The sequence below is a fragment of the Elephas maximus genome, chromosome 20 (assembly GCF_024166365.1).
Source record: "Elephas maximus indicus isolate mEleMax1 chromosome 20, mEleMax1 primary haplotype, whole genome shotgun sequence".
Classification (NCBI taxonomy): Eukaryota; Metazoa; Chordata; class Mammalia; order Proboscidea; family Elephantidae; genus Elephas; species Elephas maximus.
The window spans coordinates 55,315,875-55,339,460 of record NC_064838.1 but is presented as its reverse complement, the minus strand read 5'-3'; the positions used below and the strand labels follow the sequence as shown (position 1 = coordinate 55,339,460).

Genomic DNA, 23,586 nt, shown 5'->3' with positions numbered 1-23,586 from the left:
GAGGTGTAATCCACACTGAAGGCTGTGGTCTTTGATCTTCATCAGTAAGTGCTTCAAGTCCTCTTCACTTGCAGCAAGCAAGGTTGTGTCATCTGCATAACGCAGGTTGTTAATGAGTCTTCCTCCAGTCCTGATGCCCCATCCTTCTTCATACAGTCCAGCTTCTCGGATTATTTGTTCAGTATACAGATTAAATAGGTATGGTGAAACAATACAACCCTGACGCACACCTTTCCTCACTTTAAACCAATCAGTATCCCCTTGTTCTGTCCAAACAACTGCCTCTTGATCTATGTAAAGGTTCCTCATGAGCACAATTAAGTGTTCTGGAATTCCCATTCTTCCCAGTGTTATCCATAGTTTGTTATGATCCACACAGTTGAATGCTTTTGCATAGTCAATAAAACACAGGTAAACATCCTTCTGGTATTCTCTGCTTTCAGCCAGGATCCATCTGACATCAGCAATGATAACCCTGGTTCCACGTCCTCTTCTGAAGCCAGCCTGAATTTCTGGCAGTTCCCTGTCAATATATTGCTGCAGCCATTTTTGAATGATCTTCAGCAGCATTTTCCTTGCATGTGATATTAATTATATTGTTCTATAATTTCCACATTCAGTTGGATCACCTGTCTTGGGAACAGGCATAAATATGGATCTCTTCCAGTCCGCTGGCCAGGAAGCTGTCTTCCATATTTCTTGGCATAGACGAGTGAGCACCTGCAGTGCTGCATCTGTTTGTTGAAACATCTCAGTTGATATTCCATTAATTCCTGGAGCCTTGTATTTCGCCAGTGCCTTCAGAGCAGCTTGGACTTCCTCCTTCAGTACCATCGGTTCCTGATCATATGCCACCTCTTGAAATGGTTGAATATTGACTAATTCTTTTTGGTATAATCAGTCTGTGTATTCCTTCCATCTTCTTTTGATGCTTCCTGCGTCGTTTAATGGAATCTTTCACTATTGCAACTCGAGGCTTAAATTTTTTCTTCAGTTCTTTCAGCTTGAAAAACGCCGAGCGTGTTCTTCCCTTTTGGTTTTCCATCTCCAGCTCTTTGCACATGTCATTATAATACTTTACTTTGTCTTCTCGAGAGGCCCTTTGAAATCTTCTGTTCAGTTCTTTTACTTCATCAATTCTTCCTCTTGCTTTAGCTGCTCGACGCTCAAGAGCAAGTTTCAGAGTCTCCTCTGACATCCATCTTGGTCTTTTCTTTCTTTCCTGTCTTTTCAGTGACCTCTTGCTTTCTTCATGGATGACAGAAACAATGCCAGAGATCGAATGATAGAATTATGCAAGACCAATGACTTCTTCATTGCAAATACCTTCTTTCACCAATATAAATGGCGATTATACACAGGGACCTCACCAGATGGAACACACAGAAATCATATTGACTACATCTGTGGAAAGAGCCGATGGAAAAGCTCAATATCATCAGTCAGAACAAGGCCAGAGGCTGACTATGGAACAGACCATCAACTGCTCATATGCAAGTTCAAGCTGAAACTGAAGAAAATCAGAGCAAGTCCACAAGAGCCAAAATATGACCTTGAGTATATCCCACCTGAATTTAGAGACCACCTTAAGAATAGATTTGACGCATTGAACACTAGTGACCGAAGACCAGAAAAGTTGTGGAATTCTAGGCATTAGTGAGTTGAAATAGACTGGTATTGGCCATTCTGAATCAGACACTCATATGGTCTACTATGCCAGGAATGACAAAGTGAAGAGGAATGGTGTCACACTCATTGTCAAAAAGAACACTTTAAGATCTATCCTGAAGTACAACACTGTCAGTAATATAATATCCATACATTTTTTTTACAAGGAAGACCAGTTAATATGACTGTTATTCAAATTTATGTACCAACCACTTACAGCAAAGATGAGGAAACTGAAGATTTTTTACCAACTTCTGCAGTTTGAAATGGATCAAACATGCAATCGAGATGCACTGATAGTTACCAGTGATTGGAATGCAAAAGTTGGAAATGAAGAAGAAGGACTGGTACTTAGAAAATACAGCCTTGGTGATAGAAATGATGCGAGAGATCGCAGGACAGAATTTTGTAAGACTAACAACTTATTCATGGCAAATACCTTTTCTCAACAACATAAATGGTGACTATAAAAGTGGACCTCACTGGATGAAAAACACAGGACAAGTCGACTATATCTGTGGAAAGAGATGATAGAAAAGCTCAATATCATCTGTCAGAATAAGGCCAGGGGCTAACTGCAGAATAGGCCATCAATCGCTCATGTGCGTGTTCAAGTTGAAGCTGAAGACAATTAAAACAAATTCATGAGAACCAAAATATGACCTTCAGTATATCTCACCTGAATTTGGGGACCATCTCAAGAACAGATTTGATGCACTGAACGCTAATGACCAAGACCAGGCAAGTTGTGCAAGGACATCATACATGAAGAGAGGAAAAGGTCATTAAAAACACAGGAAAGAAAGAAAAGACCAAAATGGATGTCAGAAAATACTCTGAAACTTGCTTCTGAATGTAGAGTAGCTAAAGCAAATGGAGGGAATGATGAAATAAAAGAGATGAACAGATTTCAAAGGGTGACTTGAGAAGACAAGGTAAAGTATTATAATATGTACAAAGACCCGGAGTTGGAAAACCAAAAGGGAAGAGCATGCTCAGTATTTCTTAAGCTGAAAGAACTGAAGAAAAAATTCGAGCCTCGAGTTGCAATTTTGAAGAATTCTATGGGAAAAAAATTAAACAACATAGAATGCTTCAAAAGAAGATGGAAGGAATATACAGTCACTGTACCAAAAAGAATTGGTCAATGTTCAGTCATTTCAAGAGGCAGCATATAATCAAGAACTGATGGTACTGAAGGAAGAAGTCCAAGCTGCACTGAAGGCATTCAGAAAAACAAGGCTCCAGGAATTGACGGAATACCAACGGAGACGTTTCAACAAACGGACACAATGCTGGAGGAGCTCACTTGTCTATGCCAAGAAATTTGAAAGACAGCTACCTGCCCAACCAACTGGAAGAGATCCGTATTTGTGCCCTTTCCAAAGAAAATCAAGCCAACTGAACGCGGAAATTATCGAATGATATCATTAGTATCACACACAAGTAAAATATTGCTGAAGATCATTCAAAAATGGTTGCAGCAGTGCAACAGGAAACTGCCAGAAATTCAAGCTGATTTAGAAGAGGATGTTGAACAAGGGGTATCACTGCTGATGTCAGATGGATCTTAGCTGAATGCAGAGAATAGCAGGAAGATGTTTACCTGTGTTTTATTGACTATGCAAAGGCATTTGACTGCATGGATCATAAAAAATTATGGATAACATTGCGAAGAATGGAAATTGTGGAACACTTAGTTGTGGTAATGTGGAATCTGTACCTAGAAAAAGAGGCAGTTGTTCAAACAGAACAAGGGAATGCTGCATGGTTTAAAATCAGGAAAGGTGTGCTTCGAGGTTGTGTCCTCTCACCATAGGTATTCAATCTGTACGCTAAGCAAATAATCCAAGAATCAGGACTACATGAAGAAGAGTGCAGCATCAAGATTGGAATAAGACTCATTAACAACCTGTGATATGCAGATGACATAACCTTACTTGCTGAAAGCAAAGAGGGCGTGAAGTACTTACTGATAAAGAGCAAAGACTGCAGCCTTCAGTATGGATTGAACCTCAACGTAAAGAAAACAAAAGTCCTCACAACTGGACCAATGAGCAACACCACGATAAACAGAAAAAAGACCGAAGTTGTCAAAGATTTCATTTTACTTGGATCCACAATCAACACCCATGGAAGCACAGTCAAGAAATCAAACAACACATTGCATTCGGCAAATCTGCTGCAAAAGACCTCTTTAAAATGTTGAAAAGCAAAGATGTCACTTTGAGGACTATGGTTCACCTCATCCAAGCCATGATACTTTTAATCATCTCATATGCAGGGGAAAGACTGAAGAAGAATTAATGGTATTGGTGAAAAATACTGAATATACCATGGACTGCCAGAAGAATGAACAAGTCTGTCTTAGAAGAAGTAGAGCCAGAGTGCTCCTTGGAAGCAAGGATGGCATGACTACATCTCATGTACTTTGGACATGTTATCAGGTGGGAAAAGTCCCTGGAGAAGGAGATCATGTTTGGTAAGGTAGAGGTTCAGCAAAAAAGAGGAAGACCTTCGATGAGATGGGTTGACACAGTGGCTGCAACAATGGACTCAAATGCAGCAATGGTTGTGAGGATGGCACAGGACCGGGCAGTGTTTCATTCTGTTGTACACAGGGTTAACTATGAGTTGGAAATGACTTGACAGCAGCTAACAATAACAAAAAAAAGAAAGCATGGTGTATTTATAATAATAAAAGATAAGATATAACTAATACTGTTACCCTTTATTGAGTGTTTACTTGGAGCTAGGTACTTTATGTGCATCATCTCTAAGCACTATGTGAGGCAGACAGTATTAGACCTATTTTATAATTGAGTAAACTGAGGGCCAGAGAGGTTAACTAGTGACCTATTAAGTGAACAGAGCTGGGCTTATCTCTTGCTAGGTGTGCCTCACTCCAAACCTATGGTATTTCCAGCACACCTGCTGCTTCTCTACTAATAACTGTGACAGTTAAGCACTAATGGCTACATGTGATTGCAATCAATTCAGTCATAATAGTTTGAGGGATGATTTGGAAACCCTGGTGGCACAGTGGTTAAGTGCTACAGCTGCTAACCAAAGAGTCGGCAGTTCGAGTCCGCCAGGTGCTCCTTGGAAACTCTATGGGGCAGCTCTACTCTGTCCTATAAGGTTGCTCTGAGTCGGAATCGACTTGATGGCACTGGGTTTGGTTTTTTTTTTTTTGTACGTAAGTCCAGACGGAAACAAAAACCAATTGTTGAATGAGTGGCCACCAGGCATGAGAATAAATCCATTTTATTACTCAGATACATTCATGTGGTATCTACTAAGTGCAGGGTATAATGATGAACAAAACAGATGCAGAAAGTGTGTTCATGTGTGAAAATCAGTCATTTGAACCCAAATACCTGACAAAAGGAGACATACACTTTAAACACAGTTATCCCAGACTCCTTGAGTAGTGCAAGACATTGATTAGCGGGCGCAACACCCTTTATCAGAAGAACCCTAACTGAGAAGTCACTAGAAACTTTTGCTAATTTCAAAATGTTCTGAAGCTCAAAATTATCACTATGCCCTTAAGAGGGATGTACTGAGCCATAAGCCTTTCTGGTTCCTAGCTAGAAATCTACATGAGAGGAAACTTGCTGGGGAATATTTTCTGCATACTACAACTTAAACCGCTGTTTCTATTGCTTCCTCCAAAAGCAATTCCCTTGGTGAGGGACATGAACTACGTGGGAAGGAAGGGATATGGGTGGGTAAGGATATGTGAAAATCTGTGAGAAAAGGTACAAAAATAAAGAGGAAGAGGGAGAGAAAGTGATACCGGGGAAAGAAGAGGGAGAAAAAGAATACTAAAAGAACTAAAATTATATATTAGGGAGCTGTCTTAGACTGAGACATCACAATAAAAAGATACCAACTATTTCATTTGATGCTTATAATCTATAGCAATGTCATTTTAATTAAAAAAAAAACTTAATAAAAATACTTATATTCAAACGCACTTTCCACCTGAGAAACACAAAAATTCTTAAATTATTCTAAGAATAAAATATTCCTTTATTTAGATAATTTTTGTAAGGCAGAGATCAACTAGGCTACAACAACAGCAACAAAACCAAACCCGTCACCACGAAGTCGGTTCCAACGCATGTAACAGTTCTGGGTTAATGGAATTTTAACTCAACTATGTTATATTTGGAAACCCTGGTGGCATAGTGGTTAAGGGTCGTCAGTTCGAATCTGCCAGGCACTCCTTGGAAACTCTATGGGGCAGTTCTACTTTGTCCTATAGGGTCGCTATGAGTTGGAATTGACTCAACGGCACTAGGTTTGGTTTTTTTTTTGGTATGTTATATTTAAGAAGCCCCTAGTGGTACAGTAGGAGCCCTGGTGGCACAGTGGTTAAGGTGATCGACTGCTAAGCCAAAGGCTGGCTGTTTGAAACCACCAGCAGCTCCACAGGATAAAGATGCTCTTGGCAGTCTATTTCTGAAGAGATTGACAGCCTTGGAAACCCTATGGGATTGCAAAGAGTTGGAATAGATTCCATGGCAGTGGGTTAGTTTTTTTTTTTTTTGGTACTGTTATGTACTGGTTAAAGCACTTGGTTGGTAACTGAAAGATCAGTCATTCAAACTCAACCAGCTGCTCTGTGGGAGAAATATGTGGTAGTCTGCTTCTGTAAATATTACAGCCTTGGAAACATGATAGTGCAGTTCTGCTCTGTCCTATAGGGTCACTAAGAGTTGGAATAGATTCAATGGCAATGGGTTTGGCTTGGTTATATTTACTGCAGTGATGCAACTCAAAACAGAAGAAACTTTTATCAACATCTTTATGGGAAGCGTGTAATTAATTAAACATTAAAATTTACATTGCTAGGCAAATTCCTTTGCACTGGATGTAATTCACTGACTTATTCCTTATATAGGAGATCTGTGGTCAAATCTCCTATACAAAGAGAGGATGATGGCTAGCTAATAAATTTGAACACAATTTTGTTTATCGCCTTCCTGTATTTTAGTTCCTAAAAATAAAACAGCAAAATATTATAAATGTTGATTTCTACCTGATGTAATTTTAATAATTTTTACTTATGGACTGAGTCTAGAGATATGCAAATAAGCCAACAAGTGTACCACATAAATTAAATGCCCTGAATCATCAAATTTTTGACCAAATAAATAATAATTCCTAATCTCAGGAAACAAAACTAAAATTGCTGTTAAGTAGATATGGAGAGTTCTGCACTGTCCTATGGTACACGTGACTTATGCCAGCATATGAAGGGCTTTGCTTTAAGGTCCCAGTTCACACTCAGGTTGACCATATTTTTCCCCAGACAGTTGGTCCTTGTATTTGTTTATTTCTCTGAAGAGGAAACACCTGGCTGCCAGGCTTTCCTCCAATGGAGGTGGATCATTCCTTATACATACTTTTAGGCAATCACTCTTTAAGCACAAGGCCCACTTCCACCCTTCACGGTTTTGGGAGCTGCAAGGTAGGCCAATCCCTCGTTATCTAAAGCTTCCTCCACACATACTGGGCTGCTTCTGTCACTAATCCTCCATCTACTTTCCAGCTTTTGGAAATGCACTGATATGTACATCTCATTCAACTGGTGACTCATTCTTTTTTTTTTTTTTTTCCTTATTTTTGCTATAATTTTCCTGTTTATTTGTATTTTTGTGTCTCCTTTTTATTGCATTAAATACATATGTAACAAATCAATTGCTACTTCAACATTCTTTACATGTACAATTCAGTGACATTAGTTATGTTTATCATGTTGTTGTCTTCTGTCATTCCAATGACATCTCAAGAGGGAGAGGAGCTTAAGACATCCACTTGAATATACTTAAGATATGTGTATATCTTAAATAGAAAGCAACCTGGTCACTTCAAATTTCAATGGTCCTGGTTTTAAAAAAATTAGAAAAAACTACATGAGAATTACATCGATTATTAATCTAGGAAGAAATAAAATATGAATATTATCTACCCTACATTCCCATGCCAAAGTCTTAGATTTTGTACTTGTTTGACAACAGCAAATTATCATACCCAAAGGACTAGTTTTGAATGACAAAGTGGTTAAGAATGTTCTGAAGTACAGATGTGGACAGGTCCTGCTTTTATTGTATGCTTATTCATATTCATTGCATGGCTATGAAATGTAAAGAATACCAAGTTCACCTGAAAAAAGAAATGCACTGGAAGATGGAAACAAGTATATTCTGATTATTGAGATCTGTTGTTGTTAAGTGCCATCAAACCGTTCTGACTCATAGTGATCCTATGGACAACAGAGTGAAATCCTGCCTGGTCCTGCACCATCCTCACAATGGTTGCTATGTTTGAGCCCAATGTTGCAGCCACTGTGTCAATCCATCTCGTTGAGGGTCTTCCTCTTTTTCACTGACCCTCTACTTTACCAATGCATAGGAAGACTGAAGAATAATTGATGCCTATGAATTATGCTGTTGGCAAAGAATACTGAATATACCACGGACTGCCAGAAGGATGAACAATCAGTCTTGGAAGAAGTACAGCCAGAATGCTCCTTAGAAGTAAGGATGGTGAGACTTCATCTCACATACTTTGGACGTTATCAGGAGGGACCAGTTCCTGAAGAAGGGCATCATGCTTGGTAAAACAGAATGAGGTCTAGAATTAAGGAATTTGAGTAGAAAAAAATCTCAGAGGATAATCTAGTCCAACTCCTTAATTTTTCAGAATAGAGTTTCTGTGACTAGAGCCGGTATCTTTTGGTAACTACAACAAAGAACTACTCCTAGCAAATATGATTACAGCTTGGTGGAGAATATAATATTGTCTTTTAATTATTAAAGATGAGGTTCAACTCCACTAGGACTGGGTTATCATAAATAAAACTGAGAGATGCCCACATAATATCCATACTTACTCATTACCCCAGTCCAGGCGCACGGTGATATGCCGTTTAACTTCCCGCACCTGATCCTGAGTCAGGTGACCTGATAGTAGTTGCCTTCGCAGGTCAATAAGTTCATTCATCACATGGCGTAGTTTGTAGAAAAGATCTACTTTGTGCTTCTGTAAGGACATTTTTTGGAGTTGGATGAAGTAAAAAAGGGATATGGAAAGGGAATGAAAGAAAGAGAGAAAAATGGTTAAAATATAAAAAGTGGTCATTTCTTTGAACCTCTTAAAAAAGGCAATGTAAAATCTTATTTAAAAATCTTAAAATCCTTAGTTTCTACTGTCTAAAAATCTCTTCTTATGACACCTAATAAGCAACGTAATTGACCTGGATCATGCACAGTACCATTTGTTTATCAACACTTTAACTCATTCTGGACTACTCCTTTCACAGTAAATCAAAGTTAGTAAACTTCTCATTCAAACCCCTGCTGAGAATTTGCATTTCTAACAAGTTCCCAGGAAGTTATACATAAGAATCACCTGAGGATCTTGTTAAATGTAGATTCTGATTCAGTATATCTGGGGTGAAATGCAAATTCTCAGCAGGGGTTCTAAGGGAACGGAAGGGAAGAACTGGTTTGAAGCCCTGAGCAGAACAGTAAGTTACACAGAAGCCAAGTGCTGTTTCTTCTGACAATAGTTACTAGGCATGTAACAGCAAAGATTTCAACCATCCTGCAGGGTCTCTGGCTTTCCCAGGAGAAATACTCAAGGTAGGGGAGGAGTTGGGAGAATCTTATTTCCTGTTTTGAGGGAACTAAAGTTTCAATATAAAGCCACAGTCTTTGGAATAAGATTCACTCCTGGTTTCCAAGCCTCATTAAATTTTCTAATTAGCTTTTTCTAAATGATGTGTGTCCCTAGTGTCATAGATTTCTACCCTTTTCAGTATAAAAAATGGTGCTACCTTTATAAGAATTAAATAGAATCATAATGAATTTAATTATGGACATCATAGTGGTTTTGATCGTACAAGTAAGAAATATAAGTGCCATGAGAGTAGATGCTTGAGCAAAACAATGCACAGGCAGTCTGCGGTTACAAATATCCAAACATCCGAGTAACAGACAACTCCTACTTGCCCTTTAATGTTATGTAAGTTTGCCCTCATTTTGAAACAATTCATCCAATATCTACATGCAACAAATTCTTCATCACAATAGCCTTCATCTGCTGCACATAAAGCTTTTAAGTCATTGACTTAAAGAGATTCGAGCCTTTCCTTGCACTAAAAACCAAAACCAAACCTGTTGCTGTGGAGTCAATTCTGACTCATAGCAACCCTATATGACAGAGCAGAACTGCCCCATAGGGTTTCCAAGGAGTGGCTGGTGGATTCGAACTGCTGACCTTTTGGTTAGCGGCCGAGCTCTTAATCACTGCACCACCAGGGCTCCTTTCTAGAACTAAAAGAAACCAAAACCAAACCCAGTGCCGTTGAGTCGATTCCGACTCATAGCGACCCTACAGGACAGAGTAGAGCTGCCCCATAGAGTTTCCAAAGAGTGCCTGGTGAATTCGAACTGCTGACCCTTTGGCTGGCAGCCGTAGCACTTAACAACTATGTCACCAGGGTTTCCTTTTAGAACTAATGTAAGGCTAAATAAGAACTGTATGCACCTGTTCTGACTTACCTACAAATTCTTAAAGACACACACAGGAACAGATCTTGTTTGTAACCCAGGAACTGCCTGTTTTTAAGAATATAGATTTAAAAACCAAAATCCTATCTGCTCACAAGTGAATTCTTAATTTCAGAACCTTTGTTTCTATTTCTGTTACAGAGAAACATAATTTTGTATGGTAATTAAAATTCTTGGAATATAACCTATCTATAAAGAATGCTTTTAAAGACAGGTCAACCTGTACTACAGTGTTAGTACAATCTCTACCTGGCATTTCCCCTAGAAAGATACTTACCAAAATAACCTTGATTCAGGTGGCTCTAAATAAAATTGATTATAAAGCAAATCACAAACCAGTAGAATCAGATGTTTTTAGGTAGCAGTGATCTTATGATTAAAACGTTAGGAACATCAATACGACTTAGAAATCATCTAATGGAGCATTAGACCTTTTTTTTTGTTGTTATTGTAATTTAATTTCACATTCTGTTTATTTATTGTTGCAGTACAGAACTGCAATTGATTTTGGTATATTGACCGTGTACTTAACACTTTGCTGAATTCACTTTTTTTTCTTTAATTGTACTTTAGATGAAGGTTTACAAAACAAACTAGCTTTTTATTAAACAATTAGTGCACATACCATTTTGGGAAATTGGTTACCAACTCCATGACATGTCAACACTCTCCCTTTCTTGACCTTGGGTTCCCTATTACCAGCTTTCCTGTCCCCTCCTGTCTTCTAGTCCTTGCCCCTGGGCTGGTGTGCCCCTTTAGTCTTGTTTTGTCTTATGGGCCTGTCTAATCTTTGGCTGAAGGGTGAACTTCAGGAGTGACTTCATTATTGAGCTAAAAGGGTGTCCAGGGGCCATACTCTCAGAGCTTCTCCAGCCTGTCGGACCAGTAAGTCTGGTCTTTATTGTGTGTGTGAGAGTTAAAATTTTGTTCTACATTTTTCTCCAGTTCTGTCCAGGACCCTCTATTGTGATCCCTGTCAGTGCAGTCAGTGCTGGTAGCCGGGCACCACGTAGTTGTGCTAGACTCAGTTTGCTGAAGGCTATAGTACTTGTGGTCCATCAGTCAGTTGGACTAATCTTTCCTTTGTGTCTTCAGTTTTCTTCATTCTCCCTCATGGAGCGTTAGACTTTTAAAGAAAAAATTATTTTTAAATGGAAGACCTTAGGAATCATGCACTCTAATTACATCACTTTCAAATACTCTGCTGTTCTTTCTGTAGTCGATGAACAAATGAAGAAAAGTTAAGCACCTTAGTGGTACACAATGCTGGCAGAACTCACAAATTTCCTACCAGCTCAAAAAGCGGCAAGGCCAAAGCAAATTGTATCATCTGGAAAACTGAAATCTTGAATACAGGCAATGTAGTGTGTGTTTCTAGCACGTACATTTATTTGTTATTGATAAAACAGGACTATCTAAGTTTACAACATATGCAAAGAGCTGGAGATAGAAAACCAAAAGTGAAGAACATGCTCGGCATTCCTTAGGCTGAAAGAACTGAAGAAAAAATTCAAGCCAAAAGTTGCAACAGTGAAGGATTCTATGAGGAAAATATTAAGTGATGCAGGAAGCATCAAAAGAAGATGGAAAGAATAATACACAGTCATTATACCACAAAGAATTGGTCAATGCTCAGCCATTTCAAGAGGTAGTATATGATCAGGAACCGATGGTACCGAAGGAAGATGTCCGAGCTGCAATGAAGGCACTGGTGAAAAACAAGGCTCCAGGAATTGACGGAATACCAATTGAGATGTTTCAACAAATGGATATAGCTCTGGAAGTGCTCACTCATCTATACCAAGAAATTTGGAAGACAGCTACCTGGCCAACCTACTGGAAGAGATCCATATTTATGTCTATTCCCAAGAAAGATGATCCAACCAAATGCAGAAATTATCGAACAATATCACACGTGAGCAAAATTTTGTTTGTAGATCATTCAAAAGCGGCTGCAGCAGCGTATTGACAGGAACTGCCAGAAATTCAGGCTGGATTCAGGAGGGGACGCGGAACCAGGGATATCACTGCTGATGTCAAATGGATTCTGGCTGAAAGCAGAGGATGCCAGAAGGATGTTTACCTGTGTTTTATTGGCTATGCAAAGGCATTTGACTGTGTGGATCATAACAAATTATGGATAACACTGCAAAGAATGGGAATTCCAGAACGGGCTTAATTGTGCTCATGAGGAACCTGTATATAGATCAAGAGGCAGTTGTTCAGACAGAACAAAGGGACACTGCGTGGTTTAATGTCAGGAAAGGTGTGCGTCAGAGTTGTATCTCTTCACCGTACCTATTCAGTTTATATGCTGAGCAAATAATCTGAGAAGCTAGACTACATGAAGAAAAACAGGGTGTCAGGATTGGAGGAAGACTAATTAACAACCTGCATCATGCAGAAGACACAACAGCACTTGCTGAAAGTAAAGAGGACTTAAAGCACTTACTGATGAAGATCAAAGATTACTGCCTTCAGTGTGGATTACACAACATAAGGAAAAGAAAAATCCTCACAACTGGACCAATAAGCCACATCATGATAAACAGAGAAAAGACTGAAGCTGACAAGGATTTCGTTTTACTTGGATCCACAATCAACACCATAGAAGCAGCAGTCGAGAAATCAAAGGACGCACTGCACTGGGCAAATGTGCTGCAAAGGACCTCTTTAAAGTGTTGAAAAGAAAAGATGTCACCTTGAAGACTAAGGCCTGCCTGACCCAAGCCATGGTATTTTCAATCGCATCATATGCATGTGAAAGCTGGACAATGAATAAGGAAGACGGAAGAAGAACCGACGCCTCTGAATTATGGTGTTGGTGAAGAATATTGAATAGTCCATGGACTGCCAAAAGAACAAACCAATCTGTCTTGGAAGAAGTATAACCAGAATGCTCCTTAGAAGAGAGGATGGGAGGCTGCGTCTCACATACTTTGGACATGTTGTCAGGAGGGATCAGTCACTGGAGAAGGATATCATGCTTGGTAAAGTACAGGGTCACCGGAAAATAGGAAGACGCGCAAAGAGGTGGATTGGCACAGTGGTTGCAAGAATGGGCTCAAGCATAACAACGACTGTGAGCATGATGCAGGACAGGGCACTGTTTCATTCTGTGGTAGACAGAGTTGCTATGAGTCAGAACCAACTCGACAGCATCTAACAGCAACAACATCTAAGTTTAAAAAGTTATTATTTTTCCTGTTAAAACATACACAATAATCCATTGCATACATATACAAGCATTCATTCATTCACTCAATTAAAAAATGCTTATGGAGAACCTACAATGTCACTGTTACTCTGTCCCTGCTCTCGTGATGCTTTGACTCTAGACAGCAGAGACAAACCATAGGCAAATAATTAATGATGGTGAAAAGTTCTAGGAGGAAAAATTTAAAGGGACAGTGAGTGGCTAAGGGTCGGTTAGGAAGTGGGGAAAGGTACTACTTTGGATAGCATGGTTAGGAAAAGGCTTTTCTGACAGCCAAATTACGCATATAGATATGAGTGAAGTGAAGCAGCAGCATTTGGGGAAATTGGGAACGTTTTCGAGGTATAAGAAACAGAAAGTGCAAAGGCCTTATTTAATGTGGAAGTGGACTTGGCACATTCAGGAAGTCCAGGGAGGTCAGTGCACTTGAAGCAAAGTGAACAACGGGGGCAGTGATAACGCAGTCAGAGAGGCAACAGGAACCAGATTTAGGCAGAACCAGGCTTAGGCAGAGCCTCTGTAGGTCCTGTTATAAGGGCTTTGGCTTTTATTACTAGCAAGATGGAAAGCCACTGGAAGATATGGAGCATAAGAATGACATGATATGACAAGTCTTGAAAGTACCACTGTGGTACATGAAAAGGCAAAAGAGGAAGCAAGAACTCCATTCAGGAGATTATTTATTGCACGAATCCACAGGATGACAGTTGCTTAGAGGAGGTTAAGAATGGTGAAGGTAAGACGGACTTGGAGTCTTGACATGTTTTGTTGACAGACCCGCCAGGATCTGCTGATGGATTAGATGTGAGATATGAACCGAGTCAAGATCACTCTTATTTTTTGGCCTTGGAAGCAATTCTGGAAGAGGAAAACAAAGTAAAATTTTGGACATACTAAGTTTGAAATTGAGTTCAACATTCAGAGGTCAGGAAGGTGAGAAATATGTAGCGGAAGAAACTAAAAAGGGGTAAGCAGTGAAGTGAGGAAAAGCAGGAGAGTGTAGTAGCATGGAAGTCAAATGAAAACATGGTTTTAATGACAGGTTTGTCAAATGCACTGAGAGATTAAATAAAACCTGGACTGAAAGTTGGCTGCTGGATTTGGCATTGTGGTGCACATTACTGACCTCTACATGAGCAGTTCTGATGGAATGGTTAAAGTTAGTTTCAAAGAAAAATGGGTGGGGAGGAAGTGGAGACAGAGCACAAACAACTCTTGAAGAATTTTGCAGTAATTGGAAGCAGAGACATAGGGTGGCAGAACAGGGTTGTGGGGTCAAGGGAGTTTTTTGTTTTTTAACAGGACAAACAAAATTTCAGGCTATCTGTGTACTGAAGGGAATGACCCGGTAAAGAGGAAAACTTTGACGATGCGGGTGTTAAATCTTTGAGTAGGTAAGAAAAGATGGGATCCAGGACACAAGGGGACAGGATGGCTTTAGATAAGAGCCGAGATACTTTACACATTCTCATAGGGAAGAAAAGCACAGAATATGGATAATGACACTGTAACATCGTGGCGCCAATTTCTCTTTCCAGGGCAACCTAACAACCTCTTTGAGGAGAAGCTCTCACACTCCAGGCTCTACCAGGATTCCTCAGAAATGCGCTGCATGCTTCGCCTACAACTGCCTGATGCCATGGGACAGCCGGAAACCCTACTCAAGGGAAATACTTATTTTCTACTGAGAATTCAGCTCCTCAGTGGATTGAAATAACAATATAATTAGATTGGTGCTGCAGGTTTAGCTTTCTTGCATAATTATCCCTAGTTCCTGCCACTGGTAAAATAAAAGCAGGAAAATTATGAGAGAGAGAGAGATAGAGGGGGGGAAGGAATGGAGGGATGGAGGAAGGCAGAGAAAAGGAAAGAGGAAGGGAGGGAGGAAGACAGAGAAAAAGAAATCTGCAGCCCATCTTCGCAACATATTCAGTCACTCCATAGCTCTACAGTCTAATATTTGTCAAGAATGGCCACAGAGTATTTGGACAATATATTGAAGAATCATCAGAAACCATCAATTAAAATGATTAAACCCTTTGCAGCCACACGCCAAGGAGAATTTGCTTTATCGTTGTGAAAGAATCACTATGTTTCTTCAGAAGGAACTTTGAAGAAGAAATTTGAATGATTTTGATTTGAAATTTTTATTAAACTTCTTATAACCCAATGTGGAAAGAAAGGTTGTGCCACAGTGATGCTTCTGAGTTAGTAAATGAGCAAAGTTGTAGAGTACCCACCATAAAGTATGCTACCTTTTTTTTAAGGTACAGATGCTTAAAGACTGATTAATAGAAGCTAATATAAGACTACAAAAATTGAATTAGAATAAAATTATATTAAAAATATTGCTCTTCTCAAAGAGAATAAATAACCTGCCATGAGTACTAAAAACATTAGGTGAAACTCAATTTAATGGAAGTTAGAACACTGCATCTAAATTTCAAGATTCGCAGCTCTCCCCCACTTTACCTCTTATTATTCTTTAATTTTTATTGTGCTTTAAGTGAAAGTTTACAAATCAAGTCAGTCTCTCACACAAAAACTTATATACACCTTGCTACATATTCCCAATTGCTCTCCCCCGATGAGACAGCCTGCTCCCTCCCTCCGCTCTCTCTTTTCCTGTCCATTTTGCCAGCTTCTAACCACCTCCACCCTCTCATCTCCCCTCCAGGAAGGAGATGTCAACTTAGTCTCAAGTGTCCACCTGATCCAAGAAGCTCACTCCTCACCAGCATCCCTCTCCAACCCATCGTCCAGTCCAATCCCTGTCTGAAGAGGTGGCTTTGAGAATGGTTCCTGTCCTGGGTCAAAAGGTGTGGGGGTCATGACTACCAGGGTCCTGCTAGTCTCAGTCAGACCATTAAGTCTGGTCCTTTTACGAGAATTTGGGATCTGCATCCCACTGCTCTCCTGCTCCCTTAGGGGTTCTCTGTTGTGTTCCCTGTCAGGACAGTCATCAGTTGCAGCCAGGCACCATCTAGTTCTTCTGGTCTCAGGCTGATGTGGTCTCTGGTTTATGTGGCCCTTTCTGTCTCTTGGGCTAGTAATTATGTCGTGTCCTTGGTGTTCTTCATTCTCCTCTGATCTGGGTGGGTGGAGACCAATTGATGCATCTTAGATGGCCGCCTGCTAGCGTTTAAGACCCCAGACACCACTCTCCAAAGTGGGATGTGGAATGTTTTCTCAACAGATTTTATTATGCCAATTGACTTAGATGTCCCCTGAAACCATGGTCCCCAAACCCCCGCCCCTGCTACACTGGCCTTCGAAGCATTCAGTTTATTCAGGAAACTTCTTTGCTTTTGGTTTAGTCCAGTTGTGCTGACCTCCCCTGTATTGTGTCTTTTGTTTCCCGTCACCTAAAGTAGTTCTTATCTACTATCTAATTAGTGAAAACCATTCTTGAATAGATAAAATTATAGAAATTGAGAACAGATTAGCAATACAAGGCGGTGAGGCCTGGAGGGAAGTGGTGTGTTATAAAAGGGCAACATCAGGAATTCTTGCAGTGATGGAACTGCATCTTGACTATGGTGGTGGACACATGAACCTACACATGATAAAGTCTGGACAGAATTAAATTACAGACATATGAGTTCAACTAAAACTGGGGAAATATGAACAAGTTTGGTGGATTGTATCAATGTCAATATCCTCCTAGTCATGATATTGTAGTATAGTTTTGCAAGATGTTATCACTGCGGGAAACTGGGTAAAGACTATATGAAATATCTCTGCATTTTTTCTTAAAACTTCATGTGAACCTATAAGTAACTCAAAATAAGTTTAATTCAAAAAGAAAGGAGGCCATGAAATAAAATACTCATGGTTCAAATGAATTGACATTGTAAAGAAATTAAATATCCCCCCAAATTAATCTCCAAATATAATGTTACTCCATTATCAATTCCAGGATATTTTTAATAAAGGAACTCTATAAACTGAAATATAATATTTATATGGATGAATTAAGGCCCACAGACAGATATAACAACTTTAGAAAAGAGAAGAAGTAAGAAAAAACCTGTCCTACTAAATATTAAGACTTGTCAGGTATTAAGACACAATACAAAGCCATTTTGATAAAAACTGACACATTTCAGACAATAAAAAGGAGAGCCCAGAAATGAGCTAATGCATAGATGAGAAACTCGTATAGAAGAGAGATGGCATTGCGAATCAGTGGAGAACGGACAGACTGATTAGTAAGTGGTGAGGGAATAGCTCACTTACTATATCAAGAAAAAAAAGTGGATTCCAAATTTCCCATCTGGAGAGTAAGTTCCAGATGGTTTAAAGATATGAATGTGAAAAGTAAAACTACACAGAGTTAATAAAATAAAAAGTTGTAGGACTATCTTTGTGACTTTGAAATGGGAAAGGATCTGTTAAAAAAGACCCAAATCACAAGCCATAAGGCAGAAATTGGAGAGATTTAATTATACTACTCTTCACAATTTTTGTACAATGAATGATTTACATGACAGACTGGGAAAATAGAGGCAGATATATACAACTACTAAAACTGACAATAAAAGATCTAAAAATTATAAGGAATTGCTATAAATCAGTAAGACAAAACTCAAAATAGACAAAGAATATGAATAATAATTCACAGAAGGAGAAATTCTAATAAATGCATGAAGTAATGATCAACAATATTACTAATTATATAAACACAAAGGAAAGTAACAGCAAGATACTACTTTTTACCCACGAGAATTACAAAAAAGCGTGGTACTGGTGCAGTCCAGTCAGTAATTTGGGGTAATAATCTGCTGAAGTTAAATAAGCATGTACCCTACAATCCATCAGTCTCACTCTCAGTGATATCCTAGAGAAACTCACACACAGGTCCTTTAGGAAATGTCCATAATGATGTTTATCACAGAACAATTAATAGTAGCAGGGAGCTGGAAGCAAATTAGGAGTAACAGTGAGTGCCTTTGTACTCTAGGTGTACATAGAATAACATTGTATCATGTAAAGAAATAGATATAAATTGTAATTGTAATAATTTTTACATAAATTTAAAACATGCATAAAATATTTGGGGAATAATCACATATCAATATCATACATATCAAACATATTACAGTAAGTGCCCAAAGTAGTGGTGGCGGGGGAAAAGGGGTAAGGATGGGTGAAAAAACATACCAATAAACAAGAGGAGTCTTGAATGGACTGATGATCAAAGTGTGCCATGAACCAGGGAGTATGAATACTCCAACCCTTACATGAGGTCCAAATGAAAATATGAACAAAACAATATGCTAGGTTATCACTACACAGTGAGAAACAGTAAGAGAGCCCCATGTTGGCACTCGCCTTACCAACACTGTTCACAGAAAGCCAAACCATCAGAAGGTTGCACACTGGGAATGAACTCTAACAAGGGGAATTGGATGTTTCATTTGAATGTTCAAAGGAGCCTGATGTCTGATCCCTGCATCTCCACAATATAATGAAAAAAGATCTCTTTCTGCCATATAAATGTTTCCCCTTTTCCTGCAGGCTGGGGCTCATGAAATCTCTGTTGGCTCTGCTTATTCTGAACAGTTGATTTCTACTGCAGTGTCTGGCTCTTACCTCTTTCTGGCTCTCATCTTAAATCCACAGTGTTTCATAACTGACTCCTACAAAATCAGTTCTCTTCTGCCTGTGTCCTGGAACCTTGCCTACCCACTGCACCGTACCACATATATATTCCAGATACCAGGAAGAATGTGCCCCTGAAATGGAAGGGGTAGGGTCAGCCTAACAGGGTGCCTTTTCCCTGTAAACTACCTGGGTAGGCAGTACAAACATTTGCCTCTTTGATTCTCCTTTGTTCTATGTTTCAATCATTTTTAAATCATTCTTTTGGCTGGCATATTTTTTCCTTCGGACAAATTCAAACTAGCTCCTAAAAAGTCTCGTAGGCTGCATTCTATTTTTAAGGTAATTGCAAGTATGCTGTGAACAATTATATATTGCCTTTGTAATTAACTTCCAAACTTATTTCCTTATTTCAAGAGTTCTTGAAAGTGGAACCTTATTTTTGCCTTCTTTTACTGCCTACTATAAGGCCAGATCTAGCATTTTAAATTAGGCTTGACTCTGAATTGCCTTTTACTGACATTCCCTGGAGTCACTGACTTCCTTGGTAGAAAGAATTCCTCCTCAGTTCACATCTTTTCTCTTAATCCTCAGTACACACCTCTTATGGGACCCCTGACTCTGATCAGCATTGGTTAAGCTTATGGCAGCTTTATGTCATAGCTCAAGGGGCAAGGGAAAAGTGTCAGAGTTTCCCTTTAGTTGAAAGTTCAAAATTCCTTGGGACCAGGAAATTGGTAAGATGAAATGATATTAATTGTTATGAAACTGTCATTTCAAAACCAGTGTGCTATTGGGTGAGAAGCAATACAACATATAACAATACACTCTGAAATATTATTGTCAGCACTGGTCCTTATTTTAGTGACAGAATCAATCTACTTGCATCTTAGAGAAAAGAAATCAGGGTATGTTATGATTTTCCACACAAAATAAGTTCAATTCATCAGCAGTACCACTTTCAAATACAAAGGAGAATAAATAAAAATCTCCTTTGTAGTTATACCTGATAAAGCTATTTCAGGATCAATTCCAAAGGAATGGTATATGAAAAGGAGTGGTACTGCAAAAGTTCTTAATTTTTTGAAAAATAGCCTTTTCTTCATTCATTAAGAGCTATTGTCAAAGACTAGCAGAACAGTGACTAATAACCAAACCTGTTATCACTATACACCATAATTAACAATGAATCAACTTAGGCCCAACTTCTTACCTCCCCTCAGATATTTAGTAAGAGAAAAAAGGTTCAAGAGATGTATGCTAAGAAGGTGTTGGAATTTTAACAGGTATTGCATGAGTCGGAATCGACTCAATGGCAGTGGGTTTTTTTTATTGCATTGAATCTACAGATTTCTTTAGGTAGTATTGACATCTTGACAATATTAAGTCTTTTGATCTGTGAACACAGACTGTCCTTCTATTTAAAAAATATTTATTTATTTATTTTATTTAGATCATCCTTAATTTCTTTCAGTAATGTTTTATAGTTTTCAGTGTCTAAGTCTTTCACCTCTCTGGTTAAATTTATTTGAGGTATTTTATTCTTTTAGATGCTATTATAAATGGAACTGTTTCCTTAAATTCCTTTTTATATTGCTCATTGCTGGTGTACACAAATGCTACTGATTTTTGTGTGCTGACTTTGTGTCCTGCCCCTTGGCTGAGTTTATTTATTATCTCTAATAGCTTTCTTGTTGATTCATTGGAGTCTTCTATACATGGGACCATGTCATCTGTGAAAAGAGATAGGTTTACTTCTCCCTTTCCAATTTGGGGAGCCCTGGTCACACAGCAGTTAAGAGCCTGGCTGCAAACCAAAAAGTCAGCTGTTCAAATCCACCAGCCGCTCCTTGGAAACCCTATGGGGGCAGCTCTACTCCATCCTGTAGGGTCGCTATGAGTCAGACTCGACTCAACAGCAACGGGTTTGGTTTCTTTGGTTTCTGTGGGTCCCAATTTGAAAGCCTATTATTATTATTTTGCCTAATTGCTCTCATTAGAACTTTCAGTACAACATTGAATGGTAATGGTGAAAGTAGGCATCCTTATCTTTTTCCTGATTTTAAGGGGAACACCCTCAGTCTTTCACAGCTGAGTATGATGTTAGCTGTGGGTGTTTCACAAATGCCTTTTACTGAGTTAAGGAATTTCCCTTCCGTTCCTGTCTTGTTGTTATCACAAAAAAGTGTTGGATTTTGTCAAAAGCCTTTTCTGCGTCGACTGAAACAATCCTAACTTTATACGGAACTGCAAAGGACACCAAACAGCCAAAGCAATTTTGAAAAAAGAAGAGTAGAGTAGGAAGACTCCCATTTTCCTATATAAAAACATATTATAAAAATACAGTAATCAAAAAATCTGTTATAAGTATAACAATAGATATATAAACCAATGGAACAGAATTAAGAGTCCAGCGATAAAACCAATGGACTAGAATTAAGAGTCCAGCGATAAGCATGTGTATCTATGGTCATTTAATATTTGACAAGGGTGTTAAACCCAACAAATAGGGGGAAGAATAGTCTCTTTAATAAATGGTGCTGGGACTACTGGATATCTACACGCAAAAGAATGCAGGAAGAACTACACCTCACGACCATACAAAAAACTAACTCAAAATGGATCAAGGACCTAAATGTACAACTTAAAACCATAAATTCTTAGAAAACATCAGGACAATGCTTCGGAACCTAGTCTTCAACAACAGATTCTTAGAACACCAAAAGCATAAACTACAGAAGACAAAATACATATACAGGATATCATCAAAATTTTTAAAATTCTGTACATCAAAGAACTTTATTAACAAAGTGAAGAGACAACCTACAGACTGGGAGAAAAATTCTGGGAACTATATATATTGGATAAGGGCTTAATTTCCAGAACATGTAAAGAACTCCTACAATATACCAAGAAAAAGAAAAAGAACCAAACTGAAAAATGGGCAAAAGATCTAAACAGACATTTTACCAAAGAGGATTTAAAATAGCCAACAAACACAAGAAAAAATGCTCAAATTGATTAACAATTAAAAAAAAAAAAAAAACCAAACCTGTTGCCGTTGAGTTGATCTCGACTCATAGCGACCCTATAGGACAGAGCAGAACTGCAGCCAAGCTCTTACTTAACCACTGTGCCACCAGGGTTCCGATTATTAGTCATTAGAAATATTTAAATCAAAACCACAATGAGATACCACTTCACCCCACTAAAATGAAAAAAATAGTAACAAGAAATGTCGGGGAAGATGTACAGAAATTGGAATCCCTGTCCACTGCTGGCGATACTACAAAATGGTACAGCCGCTATGGAAAACAGCTTGGGGGTTCTTCAAAAAGTTAAACATAGAACTAGCATATGACCCAGGAATTTCACTAACAGGTAAGTACATACCCAAGAGACTTGAAAGCGGCAATGCAAACAGAGACATGTATACCAATGTTCATTGTATCACTATTCACAACAGCTTAAAGGCAGAAATCATCTATATGTACATAAACAAAAGAATGGATGAACAAACCATGGCCTATACATACAATGGAATATTGCTCAGCCATAAAGAAAAATGAAGTCCTGTGACATGCTACAACATGAATGAACCTTAAAAATGTTCTGCTGAGTGAAGTAAGTCAATCACAAAGGACAGATATTGTATGATCTCACTTATACGAAATAATGACAATGGGCAAGGCAATGTATACAGATCAAAGTTTAATAGTGGTTAATAATGGTAGGAGGGAGGGGGGAAAGGGTGAGTCACTGTTTAGGAAGCATGGAGTTTTTGTTTATGGTGATAGAAAAACGCAATGGATATTGGTGATGCTTGTACAACATGATTGATGTCATTTGTTTTATCGAATTATACACGTGAAAATGTTGAACTGGTAAATGTTGTAATATATATATAAAATGAAACACTGCCCACTCCTGCACCATCCTCACAACAATCACTGTTGTTCTTGAGCCCACTGTTGCAGCCACTGTGTCAATCCATCCACTTGAGGGTCTTCTTTTTTGCTGACTCTCTTCTTTACTAAGAATTATGTCCTTCTCCAGGGACTGGTCTCTCCTAATAATGCGTCCAAAGTATGTGAGACAAAGTCTCACTATCCTTGCTTCTAAGGAACATTGTGGCTGTACTTTTCCCAACACAGATGTGCTCGTTCTTCTGGCAGTCCATGGTATGTTCATATTCTTCACCAACACCATAATTCAAAAGCATCAATTCTTCCTTATTCATTGTCCAGCTTTCCCACGCATGTGAAGCAATGGAAAATGCCATGGCTTCAGTCAGGCACACTTTAGTTCTCAAGGTGACATTTTGCTTTTTAACACTTTAAAGAGGTCTTTTGCAGTGGATTTGCCCAATGGAATACATCATTTGATTTCCTGACTGCTGCTTTCATGGGCAATGATTGTGCACCCAAGGAAAATGAAATTCCTGAGAACTTCAATATTTTTTCTGTTTATCATGATGTTGCTTTTTGGTCCAGCTGTGAGGGTTTTTGT

At 38.8% G+C, this 23,586-nt stretch overlaps 1 protein-coding gene across 5 annotated transcripts in view; it reads right to left on the bottom strand.

Moving 5' to 3' along the window:
* The window catches only part of DOCK3 (dedicator of cytokinesis 3), a 547,636-nt gene that overhangs the window by 230,505 nt on the left and 293,545 nt on the right, over positions 1–23,586 (bottom strand). For all 5 annotated transcript variants that reach the window (XM_049861907.1, XM_049861911.1, XM_049861908.1 and 2 more), the window contains exon 6: positions 8,576–8,724. In XM_049861907.1, coding sequence (XP_049717864.1) covers positions 8,576–8,724 — 149 coding nt within the window. The remainder of the gene's footprint in view (positions 1–8,575; positions 8,725–23,586) is intronic.